Source organism: Silurus aristotelis (genome assembly GCF_946808225.1).
Source record: "Silurus aristotelis genome assembly, chromosome: 14".
NCBI classification, from domain to species: Eukaryota; Metazoa; Chordata; class Actinopteri; order Siluriformes; family Siluridae; genus Silurus; species Silurus aristotelis.
The window spans coordinates 26,046,404-26,068,816 of record NC_139587.1 but is presented as its reverse complement, the minus strand read 5'-3'; the positions used below and the strand labels follow the sequence as shown (position 1 = coordinate 26,068,816).

The 22,413-nt window shown below is 39.1% G+C and overlaps 1 protein-coding gene and 1 long non-coding RNA gene across 7 annotated transcripts; one reads left to right on the top strand and one right to left on the bottom strand.

Moving 5' to 3' along the window:
* Positions 1 to 4,039: 4,039 nt before the first annotated feature.
* slc25a18 (solute carrier family 25 member 18) lies at positions 4,040 to 21,618 on the top strand. Of its 6 annotated transcripts, none has more exons than XM_083561140.1 (11): positions 5,308 to 5,447; positions 5,577 to 5,653; positions 9,873 to 9,938; positions 10,174 to 10,296; positions 14,032 to 14,087; positions 14,310 to 14,400; positions 14,579 to 14,694; positions 16,520 to 16,682; positions 18,013 to 18,173; positions 19,275 to 19,350; positions 20,034 to 21,618. In XM_083561140.1, exons 3-11 carry the CDS (start codon positions 9,919 to 9,921, stop codon positions 20,179 to 20,181), a joined length of 954 nt encoding a protein of 317 aa, XP_083417266.1. In that variant the 5' UTR covers positions 5,308 to 5,447; positions 5,577 to 5,653; positions 9,873 to 9,918; the 3' UTR covers positions 20,182 to 21,618. The 6 variants fall into 6 exon arrangements, with proteins under 6 accessions (XP_083417268.1, XP_083417265.1, XP_083417267.1 ...); XM_083561137.1 differs by having other exon boundaries at positions 9,715 to 9,938; XM_083561142.1 differs by lacking the exons at positions 5,308 to 5,447; positions 5,577 to 5,653 and adding an exon at positions 4,040 to 4,261.
* Positions 13,739 to 19,029, bottom strand: LOC310737033. Its single transcript, XR_014536736.1, has 3 exons — positions 17,105 to 19,029; positions 16,392 to 16,908; positions 13,739 to 14,984 (listed from the first exon to the last, which is right to left on the bottom strand). It is a non-coding gene; the product is annotated as an uncharacterized lncRNA (long non-coding RNA).
* Positions 21,619 to 22,413: the final 795 nt, after the last annotated feature.

Sequence of the window (22,413 nt, the reverse complement as noted above, 5' to 3'; positions counted from 1 at the left end):
AAGCGCCACCTGCTGCCAAGAAATGTACCTACAATATAGTTTTTATGCCGTTGTCGTCTATATGCATTATTATTAATTTATATGAGTTTATTATCATATGTACAGAAAACAGTCTAGTACGATCTAGTGCAATTTTTGTCTGAATATTCTGGCAAGCCTATGACATTATTTAAGGACAAAATAACAGACACAAGACATTTTACTAATTACAAATGTTCAAGTTAAAAAAGTTCTTAATTCTTGAAACTTAAATGTAAGAGACGGAGGTGTGTGCAGGTATAAAGAATGGGGATGATGGACACACTTCAGAGGGTCAACTGTATTTTACATTTAGAGCATTTGGTGAATGCTCTTCTCCAGAGAGACTTACTTACAACACTACAGGCTTGTGCCCAGAGACCCAGGAGTGGCAGATTGGTGTGGGTGGGATCACGACCTTTGGATCCAAAGCCCAATGCCTCAACCACTAATCTACCACCTCCCTGTTTTGTGGTTTGTTGTTTATTTGTTTACACTCGCGTTATCTGCCTGATAAATAGTATGATGACGCAATGTCTGAGTGTATCAGAGAAAAAATCTAGAATCAATTACGATATATATTAATATAACTTCTCACTCCTAATTTCTGTGGTGTTCTTCAATTGTGGAGATTTTTATGGGCATTTTTCTACATTCTGTTCGAGAAAAAAAAATCCGGATGTGTCCAGTAGAGGTCACTGTAAGATTATTCAATGCCTGTGTAAACGCTGTTAGGAATAATAAAAAAAAAACGTCATAGAACTTCTAATGGTTCCTGCTACAAAGTCCATACCAAAACCTTCATCCGTTAACCATCAAAAACCATTAACAAAATATTCCCATTAAGGGGCGCCACAGCGGATCATCAGTCTCCATACACCCCCGTCGTCTACATCTGCCTCTTTCAATCCAACTACCTGCATGTCTTCCCTCACCACATCCATAAACCTCCTCCTTGTCCTTCTTCTTTTCCTTCTTCCTGGTGGCTCCATCCTCAGCATTCTTCTACTGATATACCCCATGTCCCTCCTCTGCACATGTCCAAACCATCTCAATCTCGCCTCCCTCACCTTGTCTCCAAAATGTCCTACATGCGCTGTCCCTCTAATAAACTCATTTCTAATTCTGTCCATCGTCGTCACTCCCAACGAAAACCTCAACATCTTCAGCTCTGCTACCTCCAGCTCCACCTTCTGTCTTTTAGTCTTTCATGGTATTAGATATAACCTGTCATTATTAGAAGGCAATAAATTGCCAGTAAAGATTTACAGAGATTCTTAAAGTTTTTCATTAAAACCAATTAACCTCATATTCTAAATCATGATCATCGTCGTCATCAACATTATTATCATTGTGTTCAAGTTTAATACTCAATGGATATCTTTCCGAAGACCACCGGAATTAGAGTAAAGCCATAGATCTCCTGAGATCTTCACACCACTTTAAGACGCAGCAGCTCTCACAGCGGACTCTGGAGACGGATCGTAACTCGATACTTGATTGCTAAGTGAAAACATTCAGCCACAAACTGGAAAAAGCTGTTCTTCTCTCTTTCTCTTTTTTCACCGGCTACTCCGCTGTGTTCTCAGGGTCGTCCGATAACATCCGAAAACCAGAATGCAGGACACCAAACACAGCCAGAGAACAAAGCGTAAGAATATCGTTACCAAAATGTACACTTTGTTCTTCACTTACGTCTTTCTTCCCACTACATTTTCAATCTAGTGTTAGTAGATGCCATCGTATTGATAGGCGTAAAAACTAAGAACTGCCCTGAACCTGCCCCTGACCTCTGTTGCACCCTCTGACCACCAGTATTTTACCTCATATTTTGTACGAGGTGGTATCAAACAGTTTCGAGACTAGTTTTGTAACACGCTAACAGATGGCAGCACAAGGCTGCATGCATAGTCACAGGGAGCACCAACCTTCATAAGTCAGTGTGCCAAATGACATCGTGTGACCTGGAGCTGTGCAACTGTTGCTATTCTGATCATGTGCGTTACCACGTCTACTATTCGGACTACGTGCGCACCCTGTGCTCTCCTCACACGTGAGTTTCTCGCCGGAAACAACGCGATTTTACTTCCGCGCCCACTCTACTCGCCAGATTTGGCTCCTGCAGACGTCGCCCTCGTCCCGAAAAATAAATATATACAGCTCAAAGTTTTAACACTGTTGCGACACGCTTCGAAAAGAACACTTCCAGGATACATTCCAAAATTGTCAGGAACGCTGGGATCGTTGTATTGCTGTGCAAGGGGCCTGCTTTAGTCACGTCTCGTTTACATTTGGCATTTATCCAAAACACCTTACAATGATCTCATTTATATCAGGGTTAAGGGCTTTGTTCAAGGACCCAGAAGCTTGGTGTTGTTTAGATTTGAACTCAGGTCAGGAGACACCTTAAGCAATGGTCTGCCACTTTACCAATTTCTATAGCAACAATTCATTCACAGTGAAGAGATCCATGAAAGCTAATAACAGCTTACACTGATTAAAAACGAGCTTCACCGGAACAAAGACGAAGGCGTAATTGTTGCTATGGTAACGGTTTCTGTAAGATGTTTATTTCCAACATGTGTAAGTCATACTGTATGTACATGGGATGAACAGATGTATATATATTTAATCTCCATTGGTTTATATGCAACTCTGTGGTGTTTATAAAGCTTCGTCTTCTACGCACTCATTTGGACCTCATCACTTTTCCTTCCAATAGTAAAAAGTACAAAGAAACTGTACATATACACTATGGCCAAAGGTATTTTAACACTTTTCCACCTGTATATTTGGTTCCTTCCCAAAAAATTTTTACCATAAAGTTGGAGTCACACAATTGTGTAGGATGTCTTTAAAGGTGGTAGCATGACATTTTCCCCTTCACTTTCAACTAGGAGACCCAAACCTGTTCCAGCATCACAATGTCCCTGAGCAAAAAGCCAGCTCCATGAAGATAAACTTTACATAGGCTGGAGTGTAAGATCTTGAGTGGCCTGCTTTAGCCCCATTGTGATGAATTGGAACGCTGACTGCACCTCAGGCCTCCTTCTCTACATCAGTACTTGACTTTACTACCTTCCTTACAGATGAATTAACACAAATCTCCACAACATCTAGTGGAAAATCTTTCCAGATGACTGGAGCGTAATATGACAAGAAATGAAGAAGAAATGTGGAATGGGTTGTTAAAAAAAAACATACCAGAATTATGTTCATGGGTCCACAAACTTTTGTGCATATACCGTATTATGCATTAGGTATGAAGTCAAATCCTTACCAAGCCATGAAATACTAAAGTAAAGTTTTTTTTTTTTTTTACTTATCCTGCACGACTAGCAAAGAAATGGCGAGAACGTCCTGTAACTTAGACGCCTAGAATTTGCCTCAAAGTTTAAATAAATGCTGCACTAGCAAATATAGCAAAACAAAACTAGCTATTTAAATGTCAACTGTGTCAATTTTGTCAATCTATCTATCTATCTATCTATCTATCTATCTATCTATCTATCTATCTATCTATCTATCTATCTATCTATCTATCTATCTATCTATCTATCTATCTGTGTTTGATAAATGTAATGTTTATGAATGTTAAAATTATGTTTCTTGATTTTCTGAACAAATTTAATTTCAACAAAAATATTGAATAATAAATAATGATTTAATAATATAATAATGATATAATAAATAATGATGAATAAAATATTCATTCATTAAAGTCCAAATTCCTCTCAAGTACTGCAATAAAAGTTCCTGAATTCCTAAATCTGTGGTTATTGTGCAGGATAAGAATTTTGTGTGTGTGTGTGTGTGTGTGTGTGTGTGTGTGTGTGTGTGTGTGTGTGTGTGTGTGTGTGTGGTGTCAAGTTTCATTAGTGTAAAAGTGTGTGTGTGTGTGTGTGTGTGTGTGTGTGTGTGTGTGTGTGTGTGTGTGTGTGTGTGTGTGTCATTAGAAAAGGGAGGGACTTGTGTGCAGGGACACAAAGCTGGTGTTTGTGTAACAGCCCATGTGTGGCGTCTGGCTTTGTCGTCTTTCTCTCTCTCTCTCTCTCTCTCTCTCTCTCTCTCTCTCTCTCTCTCTCTCTCTCTCTCTCTCTCTCTCTCTCTTTTTCTCGCTCTCCCCCTCTCTCTACCCTCTTCCTATCCCTCTCTCATGGTTGCTGCACACATTATTTAAAAATGTTGAAGAAAGACAGATGGAGAAATCAATTCCAGTCTCCGTCTGGATGTAGCAGTAGAGGTAAGAACAACAATCATCACATGAATGTAGGAATGAAACAGTCTGTTTGAGCGTTGAGGAAAGTTTGTGTGCAGGGTGGAGAGAGAGGAGGGAAGTGAGGAGGGAGCGATGGAGGGAACAAGAAAGAGAGAGAGAGAGAGAACATGGTAGTAAAAGAGAGAGAGAGAGAGAGAGAGAGAGAGAGAGAGAGAGAGAGAGAGAGAGAGAGAGAGAGAGGTGTAGGAAAAGCAGCACAGGGAAAAGAGAGGGTGGGAAAGAAAGATAGAGGTAGAGAGAGATGTAGAGAAAGAGGGGAAAGTGAGAAGGAGGACAGAAAGAGAATGGGAGAGAGGGAGGGAGAGAGAAAGCAAAAAGTAGGGAGAAGGAGGGAGCAAAAGAGTGTGTGAGAGAGAGAAAGAGAGGGATAGGCCGCTTTGCAGTTTGGCACCAGATGAGTGTAAAAGGAAGAAGAGTGAGTGGAGAGAAAAAAAGACATGCCCAGAATGCTACCAGAGCTCCACAAAGAGGAAAAGTGGGACTAAAAGAGACAGAGAAGGATGTGTTCATGTTAAAAAAAAAAAAAAAAACGAGAGAAAAAGAAAGAAACAGAGCAAGAATAGTGAGACACTCCAAAACAAGGTGAGTTCTCAAACCGGTATGTATTCTTTTGAAGAAAGTGTTATAGAAAAGGGGGTATTTGCCCTGCGGGTAAAAATAAGGGATTAGAAGAAAAACGAGATTCACATGTGATAGAGAAGAATAAGAGAAAGATGAGAAATGAGAGAAGGATGAATAGACCTCACAAAAAAAACCCCGAAAAAAAACGGTAGTGATGTTGAATTTAATGTTATGGTACATTTTAGGGTCAAATCAAAGCAACAGAATTATAAGGTACACATGTAAAAAAGTGTGTAACGCACTTGAAAAACATGTCTTATCTTGTTATATAATCACTGATCAGCAGTCAGAGATGGCCAGAGGGATTGTGTTACTAGTTTGTGTTTTTGCCCGTCATCATCTTCCTCTGTTATTGACGGACAGGAAGCAGGCGCTGTTCTTAAGGCCCACGTTCCCTGAGCTCACCTTTTCCTGTATCGTAAACCTTTTAGCTGCAGGATTAAAGCTGCTTCAAATGGTCTTTAAAACCTACAGAACACTGAGACACGTTATATGGACAAAAGCTGGTCCACACTTGACCATAACATTAGTATGTGCTTCTTTTTGAACATCTTATTCCACATTTACTGTTAGAATCAGCTCCAATTTTCTTGAAAGATGTTCTAGATTTTGTGGAGATTTCTGGAGATTCATTGGAGGACATTTTTTTTTTATGTAGGTGAGGTGAGGATACCTGGGGTGTCGTCAACGTTCACATTCATACCAAAGCTGTTCACGAACTCCACTTCAACCCATGTAAAGTATATCTTCATGGTTGTTCAAGTGAAGGGTGGTAGAGACACAACCTAATTAACATAGTGATATACAAAACACAACTTGAGTGAAATGTAAACCTGATCAGCCGCTCAGAAATGTGTGCATTAGATTAAAAGAGACTATAAATAAAATAGAAGAAAATATTAGAAAATAAAAAAAATTATTGAGATGATATGATAAAATACGGTACATTAGATAATTATAAAGTGGTATAGTGCAAATATAAATAAAAAATAATGATGTCTAACAAACCAAAAACAGTAACAATGGCAATGGGTACAGTTCGGAGAAGAACCACATATGGATGGAAAAGTCGAGGTGCGCCAATACTTTTGGACATATAATCTGAGAGCGTATTATACAATCACTTTTTTCTTCCTCATGAATTACACTTGGGTTTATGTGTAATTAAGGTAAGAATTAACAATTCATCGATTTAATATTATTGAATAAATTTCACAGTAATAAAGATAAAATAATTCAAAAGGGATCAGAAAGCAGCGTAATTATTCATGATTATGTGCATAAATATCAACTAGTTCACAAGAAGTAAATGTTGCGTATTGGGCAGGGAATATTTTAATATTATAATATTAATACATTATTTGGATTTCATCATTTTGTGTACAATTGTATTCATCGGTACCTTCATTATAAATGAATAATGAATATAATTAAATAAATATGATGTGAAAATGTAAATCGATTGTGTAAGAAGGGTATAAAAAAAGTTATATTTGAATAAGAAATGTATACATTATTTTTGTATAAATTTTTTTTTATAATAAAAAAATTTCTGAAATTATTATTCTGAAATAATAATAATAATAATAATAATAATAATAATAATAATAATAATAATAATAACAGACCTGGATTTAGAGACAAATACGACGCTGTGCATATTTGGGGGTGGCAGTGTAGGAAAGGATTCTCATTCAGTTGTATTTCCACGCTTCACCACTAGAGGGAGAGTCACAGTTCATGATATGTTACCTCTGTGACATCACAGTGCACCGTTTTCCATCAAGAGCCAGAACGCTGAGCAGCAGTTGTCATGTGACATCACGCAACCTACTGAACAGCAGCTAGCAGATGACAGCAAGAATCACGTCACACACGATCAATCATAAACCCAGTAAAATTTGAGTGTTCTGAATCCTTTAACGCTGGGGCAAGTACAATCTCCTGATCAGCACACACCAGATAGTGAAACGTCCTTACAATTGGTCCAAGTCGACGTTTCTGAAGTGGAACCGCCAAATTCTCGCTTTGTCTTAGCATTTTTTAATTGGTTCTGTCGATTCCTTTATGTCGCCGAACCCTAATATTTCGAGCACAAGGGGGGGGCAAATTTGCCACTTAACGTCGATTATGTCAGAAATCACCCTGCCACGCCCCCCAAAAAAACTCCAAAAACACGTGCATGCACATTCTCATTTAATAACGCACATCATTTACATAAAGAAATTTTAAGCACGTTAATATATTGCCGCCATATTGGTTTTTGTTTGTCTCGATCATCGGTTATCTCAACGCTTTTTGGCGTCCCCTAGGCCGGCGAAAGTACCTAGTTCCACGGTAGTTAGGTAGGTAGGTAGGTAGGTAGATGACAGACAGACAGACAGACAGACAGACTCAAATCTGCATTACAGTTTTTCTCTATTGCTAAGACACATTTCTTGAAAGCTGCTCTCCTTTTCTCTAAACTGTGAACACAAAACCCAATTCTCAAGCTACATTCACAAAACCTCAGACTCTTCTTGCAAAACCAAACTTTCACCTCAAAACAGTTCAATCTGTGCTCAAAACTGAACTATGTTGTCAAATCTTGTGCATTTACACATAGCACTTGTAAAAACAAACAGAAATCTTATGCGTTTGCCACTTGTGTACAGTAAGCCCATGTAAAAATAAAGTACAAAAATATATAAATAAGCGCATTACTCAGCCACAGCATCATGTCTCCATACTGGGTCAGGCCACAGAACTTCATCCACATCACAGGCCACATTTTGTCTGGCCAGGCAACGGGGGAAAAAAAACCTGGCATGCCGTATCCAGGCTTGGCATGCCTCAACACCTATGTCACCATAAGCAAGTCCGATGCAGGAGATGTACCCTGGTGTAAGGTTGGCGTTCATATACCTTCCACCGCCATGAGGAGAAGAATTCCTCAATGGGGTTTAGGAAAGGGGAGCACGGTGGAAGGCAAAGATTGATAAAATCTTGGTTCATATTGAACCACTCTCTAACCTGGAGGGCTCTGTGAAAACTCACATTGTCCCAAACAACAACATAGATGGGATGGTCATCCTGCTGCCCCAACAGAGCATCTCGCGTGGGATTGAGAAAAATGAGGAGCTGGTGAGTGTTGTAGGGCCCCAGGTTGGCATGATGGTGGACAACCCCATGATTGCTGATGGCAGCACATAATGTGACATTGTCACCACGCTGCCCAGGAACACCAACAATGGCCCGATGGCCAATCACATTACGGCCTCTCCCTCTCCTTTTGGTGAGATTAAACCCAGCTTCATCCATGTACACGTATTCATCTGGTCTTTCCATTGCATCCAGTTGAAGAACCCTCTGTAGAAATAGATATAGTTTTGTGAGTGATACAGAAAAAGTGATTTAGGCCACTACAGTAAATCACTACTTAGAGTAATCAACTTTGAATGTGTAACCTGTACATACTGGAATCTTTGCTCTCTGACTCTGTCTGAGTTGCGATCAAAGGGCACTCTGTATAGCTGTTTCATGCGCAGTCTGTTGTGCTTGAGGACACGATCAACATGATCTTTTTGAGCCACTTCAGTCTGGCTTCCGTAAACTTCACAGCACTGAAACGGCGTTAGTTAAGGTCACTAATGATTTGTTAATGGCTTCTGATTCCAGCCGTCTATCTATATTGATTCTTCTGGATCTTAGTGCCGCTTTTGACACCATAGATCACGCAATTTTAATTAACCGCTTAGAGACTATCTTTGGGGTTTCTGAATCTGCATTAGAATGGTTTAAGTCCTACCTTTCTGACCGTAAGCAGTTTGTTGTGATGGGTGATTGCAAGTCTAAGGTTGGTGTGGTGCAATCTGGTGTTCCTCAGGGATCGGTTTTGGGCCCATTACTTTTTAGTATTTACATTTATCCATTTGGCCAGCTTTTAAAATCACTTGGTCTTAACTATCACTTTTATGCCGATGACACTTAGATCTATATACATTCTAAACCTGATGTCAATATGCCTGTGTCTTTTCTCTCTCAATGTTTTACTGAGATTAAGAAATGGATGTCGAAAAATTATCTTTGTCTGAACAGTGACAAGACCGAACTGATGCTTATTGGTTCACCTCATCATTGCTGTCAACATTTACATACTGTACTATAATGTCAAAAAAGGGTAATTACCTGTTCTCTTCTCTAAATCTTCGGATTATGGTGGACACAGTGAATCTACTGATGTTTGGTTGTACCCTTTTTCCAGCCTCCCTCATGCTCATACCATGGACAAGAACATGGTCAATCACAGTAGCTCTGATTTCATCAGATATTACTTTTCTTTGTCTTCGCTGACCACCTCGTCCTCCTCTCACACAAACTCTTCCTCTCAGATTTCTATCCATTGTAGGGTCTCACAAACCAGTGCTCTCTGAACTGGCTTACTGTATATGTTCCCTCACATCATTAGCCAAAAGTGTGATCAATTTTGAGTTGTTGTTTTCAAGTGGTGACACCTGTGCTTTAATTGTGTTTGACTTTTGTCACCTGTGCTCACCATTATGCAGCACGGGTGCATCACAATGAAAATGTGTTGGCAAGTTGTGTCTAAACAGGTGAAAAGTTCTTATGGTTTTGCCAAAAGAGTGATTGATTCAATCAGTGGGTTCAGGCAACTGAGCATTTGGTTCAGACAATAGGGTTTAGTGTTTTAGCAATTGAGAAAAACTGTTTGATAAAATCTGAAGGAATCTGACATACAGCACTGAGTCTTATAAAACAGTTCATCCTCATCTGGAGATCGTTTCTTTTCCTCCCAGGTGCTGACGAGATGAATAGAATTACCACACACACCTTCTGAACCACTTGCCTACAGCATTAGTGTGTGAGAGAGTGTAAAAGAGTGTGTGAGTGTTTTGTGTATGTGTGAAGGATCCTATTAGTGCCACCTACCAAAAGGTTGGTTCTCACACCTTAGACCCAGTGTGTGACAGAGAAAGAAGAAGGTGAAGAGAAGAGGAAGGATGGCGGAACAGAAAGTCTGGTAGGTCTTTTGATCGATCGATCGATCGATCGATCGATCGATCTATCTATCTATCTATCTATCTATCTATCTATCTATCTATCTATCTATCTATCTATCTATCTATCTATCTATCTATCTATCTATCTATCTATCTATCTATCTATCTATCTATCTATCTATCTATCTATCTATCTATCTACTTCTAGTAAATCCTGATTGCTTCCTGTGTGTTTGTGTTTCCTGTCATTTACAGTCTCCCTGCTAAGCTGATCAATGGGGGCGTGGCCGGGCTGGTGGGCGTTACCTGCGTGTTCCCCATCGATTTGGCGAAGACCCGCCTCCAGAATCAGCAGGGTGCTCGAGTCTACAGCGGGATGTGAGTGTTTCTCTTCACCACAGCACGCTTTCTTCTTCAGTCATAAAAATACATTTCTCTCATTCATCTGTGTATCGAAACGTACACAAAACCTAAAAATTTATATTTTCACGTGCATCTTCTGCACCACCCGTAACAAGTCAGTCGAAGATTTTGTTTCCTCAGACATTTCCTTGGATAACTGTAGTGTAGATGAATTTGCTTCCTTTCCATTCATTATCATTCCTTATACTGCACAGTGAAATGATGGCACAAGTGTTTGGTCGTCTCACATGCTAATGTGAAAGAACGATGAGGAGGAAAATACTCCATGACCTCGAAGGCAGTGATGGAATAGAGGTTCTTGTCTTCTGAGACCTTTGAGATCAACAAGATTTGAGATCTGAGACATCACCAGCTAAGAGATGGCCTAGACAAACCGTCAGAAGTTTATGTGGGTGCGCCAAGGAAATTTGGTTGTCAAAGCAAGCAGACGGATTCAAATTTCGTATCAAAGGATGGCGTCTGAAAGGCTACAGTCAAAAAGGGAAGCGTAAAAAATTTCCTTGGTGCACTTTCAGAAACTTCTGAAGAACCCCTGAGACCATCACTGAGAATCCATGACTGAGAATCGGGAGAGAAGATATTTGACGAAGGCCACTGTCTGTATGCAAATTGGAATTCATGAGTTCACACATTGGATCACGTCACCTGCACTGCTCCGAAATCCGTTTATCAATTAATCAATCAATTAATTTGGAGGTAGCAGAGCTGAAGATGTTGAGATGTTCATTGGGAGTGACGACGATGGACAGCATTAAAAATGAGTTTACATGAGACAGCGCATGTAGGACATTTTGGAGACAAGGTGAGAGAGGTGAGATTGAGATGGTTTGGACATGTGCAGAGGAGAGACATGGGGTATATCAGTAGGAGAATACTGAGGATGGAGCCACCAGGAAGGAAAAGAGGAAGACCAAGGAGGAGGTTTATGGATGTGGTGAAGGAAGACCTGCAGGTAGTTGGTGTGAAAGAGGCAGATGAAGAGGACAGGGGGATGTGGAGACAGATGAGCCGCTGTGGCGCCCCCTAATGGGAGAAGCCGAAAGAAGAATGTATTCAAAATAATTTCTTCCATCCTTCATTCATATATCCATTCCCTCGATATGTGGAACTAGAAAGATTTTCTCCTTCGAAGAGAAATTCTTGAAGCTCTACATGAAATGCAAAAGAATCCATATCGCTATACTGTCGTAAAAACGTCGGCGATGACAGGAAGTGGTGACGATTTCACGCATGCGCAGAACAAAAAATCTGAGTTTTTGCACAAATGCAGTACAAATCGAGTTTCCGGTGCGGATCCAGTAGCCACAGTGACACTGCGCTCAAAGTGTGAGGCGGAGCCTAAACAAACTTGTGGTACACCACTTAATATGTTAATATGTGAGATAACTCAGATTTTAACTATGTTTCACACATAAAACAAGGATTGCATTCGGTACGATGCACATGAGTCCTGTCCCGAAATAATTCGGTACGAACAAGTGTACCTTTACATTTTTAGGATCTTGCAAAATACAGTCAAGGACAAAAGAAAGGTTTAAAATCATCGCTGAGAAACATCTCAATGAACATTGAATCTTCTCATACATCTCGATGCTACACATTTTTCTACGAATAAACAGTCAGAAAACCTGCACCACTGTAACAACAGTGAACATTTGGAACTTGGAATGAGCTTTACTTTAAACCAGAACAAAATTTGAAACAGTGCTGTTTTGTTTTGTTTTGTTTTTCCAGTTGCAGTTTCCTGCTTTAAAACTCACACATGGCCGCTTCAAAACCAGATGACAGAAAGTGCACATGGGATGCATTCATCTGTGTTTATATTTTCCGACTGGACGGTTTGGGCGTCGGTCCATTCTGCTAGAGATTATCACGTGCTTTTTGATTTAGACAGAAATCAGCTCCAGCCTCCACATTAAACTTCTTGTTTTTCAGTGTTTGTTGTTTGGCTAGCAACAGCGAGCTAGCATGCTGCCTGTAGCATTAAGAGAGCAGATTCGTAGCTGGGGTGCTATTTTTCTGACGTCTTTCTCCTTCCTCTGTGACTTACATAAGAATCCGTGTGAATACCTAAGTGAGTGAAGAGAAAAAGGCTCGATGCCATGCTTGAGGCACTTTTTTTTTCCAGCACATGGTTCTAAAAGAAAGGGATTTTTTTGTTGTTGCTGTGTTTCACTGGGAGCTCTGAGTCATGTGTCCATTTATGGGCCTTTATTTAGAAGTGGGTTAGAGGAGTGGTACTGCTGAATACCAGAGATACTGAGAATTTCATCTTTACTTTACTTCATTATTCAGTTCCAAAAGTGTAACTATAGTCCCTGAGACACATATTGGAAGTGTAATGGTTGAGAAGTCTACGGTTATATGACTCTGAAATTGCAGAATAAGCAAGTAGCTATTAAAAAAACCTCACATGTGAATTTATTTTTGTTTTTTAGTTTGAATGATTAGGATCGAGTTCATGCTCATCAGAATAGGGATTAGATTTGTTAGCAATTTTATTTGTCTTTATGAATCTGATGGGAATTAACGATTTACTTATTAAACTTATAGCTTATTATAGAGAAACAGCATTATTATTGAACAAAATCAGCAATTTAGATTCAAATAAAAATAAAACGAGAGATTATTATTATTTTTTTTTATTGTTTGTTTTGTTTTTTTCACATACATGTACTAACAGGCCCGGATTTTTGGCGAATCCTTAAATTCTGCCGAATCCTTTACTTATTTGCTTTACAGTTTTTTCTCAGTTGCTTTGAAGCTTTTCTCAAATCATCCTTAATATTTCCAAACCAGTAAGAGCATTTCTCAAAACAATTTGTACAAACAGCACAAAACAATGGATTTATTGCAAAAGCCTTCATTTTTCCCCAAATCCTTCGTTCATCATTCAAAAGTTATTATTTGTGTTAAATGAACATTTCATTTCCATCAGAATGAAAAATCCCTTATGTTATTGTTTATAAACAGAATCATCAGAATGTTTAGTGTTGTTCTCAGTATGACGCTGCACAGTTTCAGGATTTCTTGATGTAAACTACGGTTTGGATCACAGTGACTGAAAATGCACAAAATTTGACCTCCTTCTGTTTGGCATCTTTGAATTCCAGCAGCAAAAATGTATTTATTTGTTGTATATTTGATTTATATTGATTGCAAGACACCGGACAGAATTCACACGTTTACTGTACTGTACTGGTGTTCGTTCGTTTCTTAGTTGTTGATCCATTTTCAGAATGTATAATTCTGTGTTTTGTCTGTATTCACTCTCAAATTAAAGGTTCACCAGATTCACCTTTGACCTGTTTTAAAGAACTGGTTGATTATTGGTCGCTTCACAAACACTCCAAAGCAACTGAGAAAAACTATAGCTCAAGCACATGTTTTGTGAATTTCGTCCACCACTGAGAACATCAATCTTGTACCTTAGTAAAAGTTCTAATCCCCTGATTAATTATGACTCCAGTAACAGTAAAAACCTCCTCCTTTTAAATTTCTACTCATGTTAAAGTAGATAAAGTCTCGCATTTGAACAGATTAAATATGAAAAATAAAAGTGATTGTGGTCTGACAGATTTAACAAACTGGTAGAAATGACAATATTTACATTTTTGTGCGTCAAGACTCTCAGATTATTTGCTAATTCCACAGAAATCTGTTTTGTTTTTTGTTTTTTTTGCTGTAAAGGTTCGACTGTTTGACCAAGACCATTAGGACAGAAGGCTACTTTGGGATGTATCGAGGTACAGTTTCCTCTCACCGTTAACCCTGTGTTTTCTGCTGCCGTTATTTCCACAAACTTTCCACTGATTCAATGCATTACTCAGCAAATTAATTACTCAGCACTCAGATGGCATGGAGCAAACCTTCTCCCATAACAGCACATCCCATAAAACTGTATTTCATAGAAAAGAAAAAAAAAAAAGACTCTTCGAGCGTTCACACTTGTTCTCCAACTTTTCCAGGTGCTGCAGTGAACCTCACCCTTGTAACCCCGGAGAAAGCAATAAAACTCGCAGCCAATGACGTCTTCAGACAAAAGCTCTCCAAGGACGGGTCTGTCACTCAATAAACATCACTGGTCAAAGAGTCTAAATCACAAAAAAGCGATATTTTGCTTGAATGACTTCATTCAAGCTTTACTTATTGGTGGTGAAGATCGGGTCTTGATTAATCAGACACTGATGTACTTTAGAGATCTGCTGACCAGGTCACGTGTTTGTGTGGTTTAAAGAAAGCTGCCTTTATGGGGCGAGATCCTTGCAGGCTGTGGGGCAGGAACGTGTCAGGTGGTGGTCACCACCCCGATGGAGATGCTGAAAATCCAGCTGCAGGACGCTGGAAGGTTGGGTGAGTCACGAGTCTACCCAAGATTATTATTGTTTTATTGATACACATATTTTATTGTGTTTTATTAACAATTCAACTACTGAGTTCAAATTCCAGCACAGAGCTAAACTGCCCTTTTTGACTAAATTATATAAAAGTCGCTCTCTATAAAGGTGTCTGTGTAAATGGCGAAATTGGGGAAATCAGGTCATGAGTTCAAATCCCAACACCACACTCATCAGCTCATTATATCAGTGACATCCAACCCTAAGTTGCTCTGGATAAGGGCATATGTTAAAGCAGAGTCAGTTCTGGACTTTGGATTCTTCCGAGCAGTGATATTAACTGGTTCCACTTCAGTTGAGTGACAGTTAATATCCATTGGAAAAAGAGCCAAGCCTCACGATGCCTATCTTGATTGGTCAATCAATCATCATCAAACTTTATTTATAAAGCGCATTACAACCACCAACAGGAGCACAAGGCGCTTTCCAGTAAAGCAAAAAATAAATATTAAAAATAAAATACAAATTTTATTAAAAAGTAATATATTAAAAAATAAATAAATACTTAAGAAAATAAAAAATAAGACACAATGAACATAAAATAGCAGTTAATTCAGGGCTACGTGTTAAAAGCTTGTCTGAATAAATGAGTTTTCAACTGCGATTTAAAAATACTCAGTGATGCATCGTATGTGTGCTGGAAGTGCATTCCACAGCATTGGTCCCTGGACAGCAAATGACCGGCCTCCAAACTTTTTATACTTGCATTTTGGAACAACCAGAGAGGTAAGTCCTGAGGAGCGGAGAGTTCTGGCTGGTTGGTAGACCTTTAATAAATCGGCGAGGTATGGTGGGGCCAGATCATTGATTGCCTTGAACACAAACAGCAGGACCTTATACTCCACCCTAAACCGCACCGGAAGCCAATGAAGCGAGCGGAGGACAGGGGTGATGTGGGAGCACTTGGAGGTGTTGGTGAGAAGACGAGCTGCCACGTTTTGTACCATTTGGAGCCGATTTAAAAGTGATTGGTTAAGTCCAGTGTAAAGGGCATTACAATAGTCAATCCTCGAGCTGATGAAGGCATGTATAGCTTTTTCAAGGTCAGCTTTGGACAAGAATGATTTGACCTTGCTGAGGAGCCTTAGCTGATAAAAGCTCGCCTTCACTACTGCACTGATCTGCTTATCGAAGTGCATACTTTGGTCAAAAATAACACCCAGGTTACACACGGTAGGTGCAAACTGAGGTGTAAGAGGACCAAAACTCCGAGAACTGCTGGGTAAGTCCGAGCTAAACAGGATGTACTCAGTCTTTTCTTCATTTAGATGAAGGAAGTTCTGGGAAAGCCATTGTTTAACGTCCTAAAGGCATCTATGGAGAGGGTCCAATGCAGAACGTTTACTCTGAATCACAGGATGATAGATCTGGCGGTCGTCAGCATAGAAATGAAATTGAACATTATGATTGGAGATGAGTTGACCAAGTGGCAGCATATAGAGTGAGAACAGAATAGGACCAAGAATAGATCCTTGGGGCACACCAGATGACTGAGGAGCAACCGAGGAAGAATGATCATCCAGCATTACTGAAAAAGTTCTGTTAGTGAGGTATGAAGAGAACCAATTTAGTACTGCACCCTGCAGACCAACAACATGTTAAAGACGAGAGATGAGGATGGCGTGATCCATGGTGAATATATAGGTTTGTTACAGTAATAGAGGCCACACCTCCATGATCAAGGCCTTAGGCAATTGCCTGCTCTACCTATAGCTAGCGCTGGCCCGGTGTTCAAGGTACATGTTATGTTACTCACAAATACACTGCGTTTATCTCTACAGCGGCGCAGAGATCCGTGTCAGCCTCTGCTCCTGCCTCATCGCCGTCTCTGGCGTCTTCTTCCCACACTACAGTACGTCGCTCGGCCACTGCCATCACGCTGGAGCTGCTGAGAACGCAGGGCCTCCAGGGCCTCTACAAGGGCACAGGGGCCACTCTGCTCAGGTCGGACACCTTTAGACTCATAACGTCTTTTGATTGTACTGAGATTTGAATCATGAAAGGTGAATGCTACACTTACTGCTGGACGACGTCAGGGTCAGGGGTTTGTCCCAGATTGTCTGTATGGAAAAGTTCTCTCTGCATTTAAATGGGTTTCTTCCGTGTTGTTTGGTTTCCTCGCTTGACTAAAAACATGCGGATAAACATATTGGATGAAGCTGTTAAAGTGCTGGATGTCAATGAATGAATATGTGTAATTATAGTGATATAGTGTACCTTAATTATTTATCTTATCGTCCATCAGTCTGAACGCTCGTATCTGATCAGTTGGAAGGAAACTGTGACTTTAGAGCGTCGAACGCACTGGTTGTTTGCGGTCAGTATAATTGTTCGAATTTAGTTGTGTATTAAATTGTGAAACACACAAATCCTTTAACTAATTATACCAGTTGACACAATGGTTCAATGGGTAGTGTTGCTGCTTGCTCCAAGGCGCGTGGTTTGATCCTGTGTTTCTTTGTTTGAGAGGTTTTTGTATCCGTCTTTACGATGGTTTGACACTCAGTGTTTTTGTGTTTGTGTTTGGCTTTTTAAGCATTAGATTGTATATTTATTTGGGTCAAAGGTCTATAAACCTCACTTTGTTGGACTATTGGAACAAAACTTGTCAGGAACTTATTGTAATTGGTTTGGTTTTAAGTGTTCACTGATTCATTCAGCTACTATTTCTACCTCTAATGTAATATAAATTCCAAATTTTGGATTATGTTGCAGTATTTAGATGTTATGATGGATGATGATATGCATGTTTACATACAGAGATCAGCCTTAACATTATAACCAATGTCACATTAATTCTCTCGTTACAATGGCACCGATCCCATGGGTGAAATTTATTTGATACACAGTACATATATATATATATATATATATATATACTCAGAAGACCAAGTCAGACTTTTTCACAGCTGGGGAATGTCGGATAATATATTGTATGTATATATAATTTTTTAATTGGTATTGTTTAAGACTTCCCCAAACTCTAAATCAATCATCTGTAAACAAAAGTCCAATCTACACTGCAGCTTATAGGACTTCAGATACCTTGCGAAGTCCAGGCCTTAGACAACTCAATAGTTTAAGTGGCACGAGAGTAACTACACGATATCAGGCAGGTTGTTTTGATGTTATGGCTGATCGGTGTATATGACAGATAACAGGATTTCGATTATCAACCTGCTGATCTCATTTTCCTTAATGGCATCGCTGCTGAAGCTTCCAAAGAAAAGTCATAGAAGAAACGTTTAAATTCCTTGTTTCTCTCTTTTTGCAGGGACGTGCCGTTCTCGATGATCTATTTCCCGCTCTTTGCCAAATTTAACGCGGTGGGTCGGAGCGAAGATCTCCCTCACAAACGCGCTCCTTTCCTGCAGTCTTTCGCTTCGGGATGCGCCGCCGGCTCGGTGGCGGCCGTGGCGGTCACTCCTCTGGATGGTGAGACTCAGACCAGAGAAGAGTGGACGATCACTGTGTGCACTCTCTTTATCCCTTGCTTTTTCTTTTCCTGTCGGTAACCTTTTTAAAAAAGATCAAAGAAGGATTCAAAGAGGAATTATGTTCCGACAGTGAGCCAAAGGGATGGCGTTCCCTTTGTCCTTCATAACATTAAAAGGGCTAAGTGTACATAAGTCCTGCCATCATTATAAACAAAGGAAGTGATCGTGAGAATGTTGTGTAATCCTTTTTAGACATGTGAGAGCATGTTTTAAAGGCTGGCTCGGGGCAGGTGAAGAAGGACAATAGATTTTTTTTTATGTTTCGTTTTGAAAGGCTGGATTTAAACTCCTTAGTAGCCTAATTACCCAAGTCTCATCACGTCTGCTCAAATAACCAATAATTTGCCTAACAGTCATCAAGTCTTAAGATAAATTTGTATACCATGTCATGGTGGTTCATGAAATCCTCTTCAGAAATGAAGGACTTATATGGTGGGTTAAAAGCTATGAAATGTAACTCACAGGTGTAGATTCTGACATGAACTTCTCAGTCTCCTCAGATCCCAGATGTATACGAACAGAAGACGTGAGGCTACACAGGAGAAAACATGGCCCTGTCCCAATTTATTTGGAGACCTGTTGCAGACATCTAATTAAAAATCACCTTTTATTTCCCCCTTAAAATCGTATATATTCTCAGTTTAAACATCTATGTTTTCTTCTTGTTCTATTGTGAAAAAAATATGGATTTATGGGATTTGCAAAAAAAAAAAAAAGGAAAAATTGCATTTTGTTTTTATTTACATTTTGCACTGTGACCAAAAAAAAAAAAAGGAAAAAAGAGTAAAAAAAAATCCCAAACACATCCCAGCTTTAATCTCCGTATATACAGACCCATGTGATAGAGCATGAGCAGGATTTTGTTTTTAAAGAAGCACATATAAGGGTTTATCTTTCCAGTTTTTGTAGCTGTATAATATGAGGGACCAAAAATATGTTATTTTAAAAAGGACCTAAAATTGGAAATATTACTTAAATGCTAAATGTGGAGTACAGGCTGAATTCTGTAGGTAATGGTTGTGTTCTGTTTCTTCCCCAGTCATAAAGACTCGTCTTCAGACATTGCAGAAGGGGGAGGGAGAAGATTCCTACCGGGGCATCATTGACTGTACACGGTAAGAAGATCGATCGATTTATCGGTGAATAAGTGAAAGCGGTGAATATCCTCCATCAAGTAGGAGATCTGTTATGTAAACCGATCAGGTGTAACATTATCAAATTATAATGTGAGCGATGAAGTGAATAAAACTGATGATCTCTTCATCATGGCACCTGTTAGTGGGTGGATTTATTTATTAGGCAGCAAGTGAACGTTTTGTCCTCAAAGTAGATGTTAGAAGCAGGAAAAAATGGGCGAGTGTAAGGATTTGAGCGAGTTTGTGATGTCTAGACAAAATTGTGATGTCTAGACGTGTGGGTCAGAGCATCTCCAAAACTGTCCAAAACAAATCAATTAAAACTAAAGTGACGAGTCTGTTTTAAAAATGTAAGAAGTAGAAAGTAGAGATATTTGTGTTGAAATTTAATGAGTGAAAGTAAAAAGTTGAAATAGTCAGTAAATAGTGAAGTTACTTAAGTGCAGTAACGAAGAATTTATACATTATTACTAATCACCTCGAGACACAACACATGAGTGTAGAGTGAGATGAGTCTATATATAAGTGCTTTATACCAGTTTTTGGATAAAAATGTGCCATGTGACATGTCAGGTATAAGATCTATACCTGTATAATCAGGAAATAATGTGTATAAAATGTTGCTGTGAATTGTTTTTGATTTATTTTGATTGGATTCACAGGCGCATTCTGAGTCGCGAAGGGCCGGCTGCCTTCCTTAAAGGAGCGACGTGTCGAGCGCTGGTCATCGCCCCGCTCTTTGGGATTGCACAAGGCATCTACTTCCTGGGTGTGGGTGAGCAGGTGATGAAGCTGCTGGGATCATCTTAGTGATCAAACACACAGTACTGTTTCAGTACGTGGACAGAGGACAGAGCACGTGACCTGGGGTTGGAGTGGTTATATGAGAAAAATGTAAATTTACGTAACCAAAAAAATAAGAAAAATTAAAGGGTTGTTAATGTTAATCGCACACTTGATTGTGTTTAAAAAATTTTTTTGGGCAAAACAGGGTCCTTGGTTTATCCGAAGGTGTTTAATTCAGTGGTTCTCAAACTTTTTCAGCAGGATTCCCCCTTGTGTGGGGTGAATCCTCAATTTACAATTTTACTTAAACCTTTTAGATCGTACCAAAAACTAATGAATCTGTACAATAGTGGAACATCAATTCTGTTTGGAGTCTTATTTCTCTGATGTTGAATATACAACATTTTTGAAATTCTACATTTCATAAAACACACTAGTACATCAACGGAGGTTTTGGTGATGTGCTGCGTAAAATTTATATTTTTTTTACATTTCTATTTTTGTTTTATATACATTTATCATAGTTGACAATCCTGATATACAGGTAAAAAATTTAAAAAAAAAAAAAAAAAAAAAAAAAGTTTTTATCTAGATTAATCATAGAATTTCTATGCGGCCCCACTAGCGACATCAGGTGGCCACTCATGGGACCGCGGCCCCCAGTTTGAGAACCACTGGTCTAATTCACTTTGATTTTGACTGTTTGCAAGGAATAATATCAGTAGTACGGTAAATAAAAAGGCTAGAATAAGTAATAAATATATTCAGGATACAAAAACTTGTCTTCCTGCCCTCTCCAGGGCACGTGGAGAAATTTTTGCAGGGAATCAAAAAGTTGCATCGGTCTGGGACGCGTCTCAATCTGCTTTCTAGGACGCTTTTACTTTATTGCTTTCTTTATTGTTAAATCTCAGAAATATATGACTGATACACTATATAAACATGATCTTGACTCCACCTGGAAAGGATGAAGTGTGGCTTCAAACATGACCTACGTCCTGAGAAAATATAAAAAATGATATTCACATATTATTAATCATCTTTTTTGCTTGCACTAATCTTTTACATGTATCTGTGCTGAGAATCTAGAGCTCTATGAGGACCTCCACAGTCTTTTAATCAATGTTGATGGAGGTCTCGCAAACTGTACACTACTATACATTGCACCAAAAACTATATATGATGAAGAATGACCTGTTTCTTGATCTCATGGTCTGGTCACATGAATCACGTAGATGCGACTGAGTCAAGATTCAAGGACAAAACTGCAATATTACTATGTTATTATTATCTTCAGACACACAGATTGACTCTGAGTATTATAACTGTACTAAAGTGAAGAGCACAAGTAACATGGTCAAAAAAAATACAGAACTGCTGCAAGTGTACTGTGAGACAGCACACTGAGCTGAGAAATAGTGCCTCCTTGTGGCTCGATGTTAAACTACAGTCTGACTCAAATCACGAGGTTTTTTTTTTTTTTTATTATTATTTAATCATTTTAATAATTGTATTCATTTTAAAGCAAGCTTGAATCTGATTACATGGAAATGATGTACAGTAATTTGTATATTCAGATATGTATCATGACATGCGGTTTCATACAACTCGGTTTACGATGTTCGTCAAGATACAGCGCATTCACAAGGTGTTTGCGATTTACATATTTTTTCACATCAAACTCCAAATCTCCAGATGTACCAACCTTCTTTTGTTGCAAATTTGGAAGATAGCAGACCTTCTGCAAGTTTCTCACATTTCCACAAATGATCTCTGGAGCTCATTTAACCACATTGGCAATCATCCTGGCCGTGGTTATTTTTCTTAGCTAAAACCCTTCTTTTCGGTTGCTCAGACTTTACCCAGAGTAGTGGTTGTTCTAAACTTCTTACGTTTAAAGACTTGTGTGTGGCACAAATACTTTTCTAGACTTCTCCAGATGTTCAACAATATTTCTGAGGTCCACAAATGGACTGACCCATGGCTTGTTTTTTTCCCCTCTGATCTGCATTGTGAGCTGTTAGAACTTATATAGATGCATGTGTGTGTGCGCGTGCACGTGTGTGTGCCTTTCCAAATCATGTCCAATCAATTGAATTTAATTCAATTCAAACTCTAATCAAAGCGTCCAAACAGCTCATCTGTTCCATCTCAGATTTAAGGATTCCAGGCTCTATTTTAAATATTTATTAATCCATTTGCATCAGCCATGTTTCTCTCTTCAGTTGCTCTAGAAGGTTCCTTTGATTGATCTTT

Excerpts from the sequence above, each read along its gene's own strand:
- slc25a18 (XM_083561142.1), top strand. The coding sequence starts at position 9,919 with ATGGCGGAACAGAAAGTCTG. Across the intron at positions 9,939-10,173 it reads ATGGCGGAACAGAAAGTCTG|TCTCCCTGCTAAGCTGATCA; the intron begins GTAGGTCTTTTG and ends TGTCATTTACAG. Across the intron at positions 16,683-18,012 it reads ACAGGGGCCACTCTGCTCAG|GGACGTGCCGTTCTCGATGA; the intron begins GTCGGACACCTT and ends CTCTTTTTGCAG.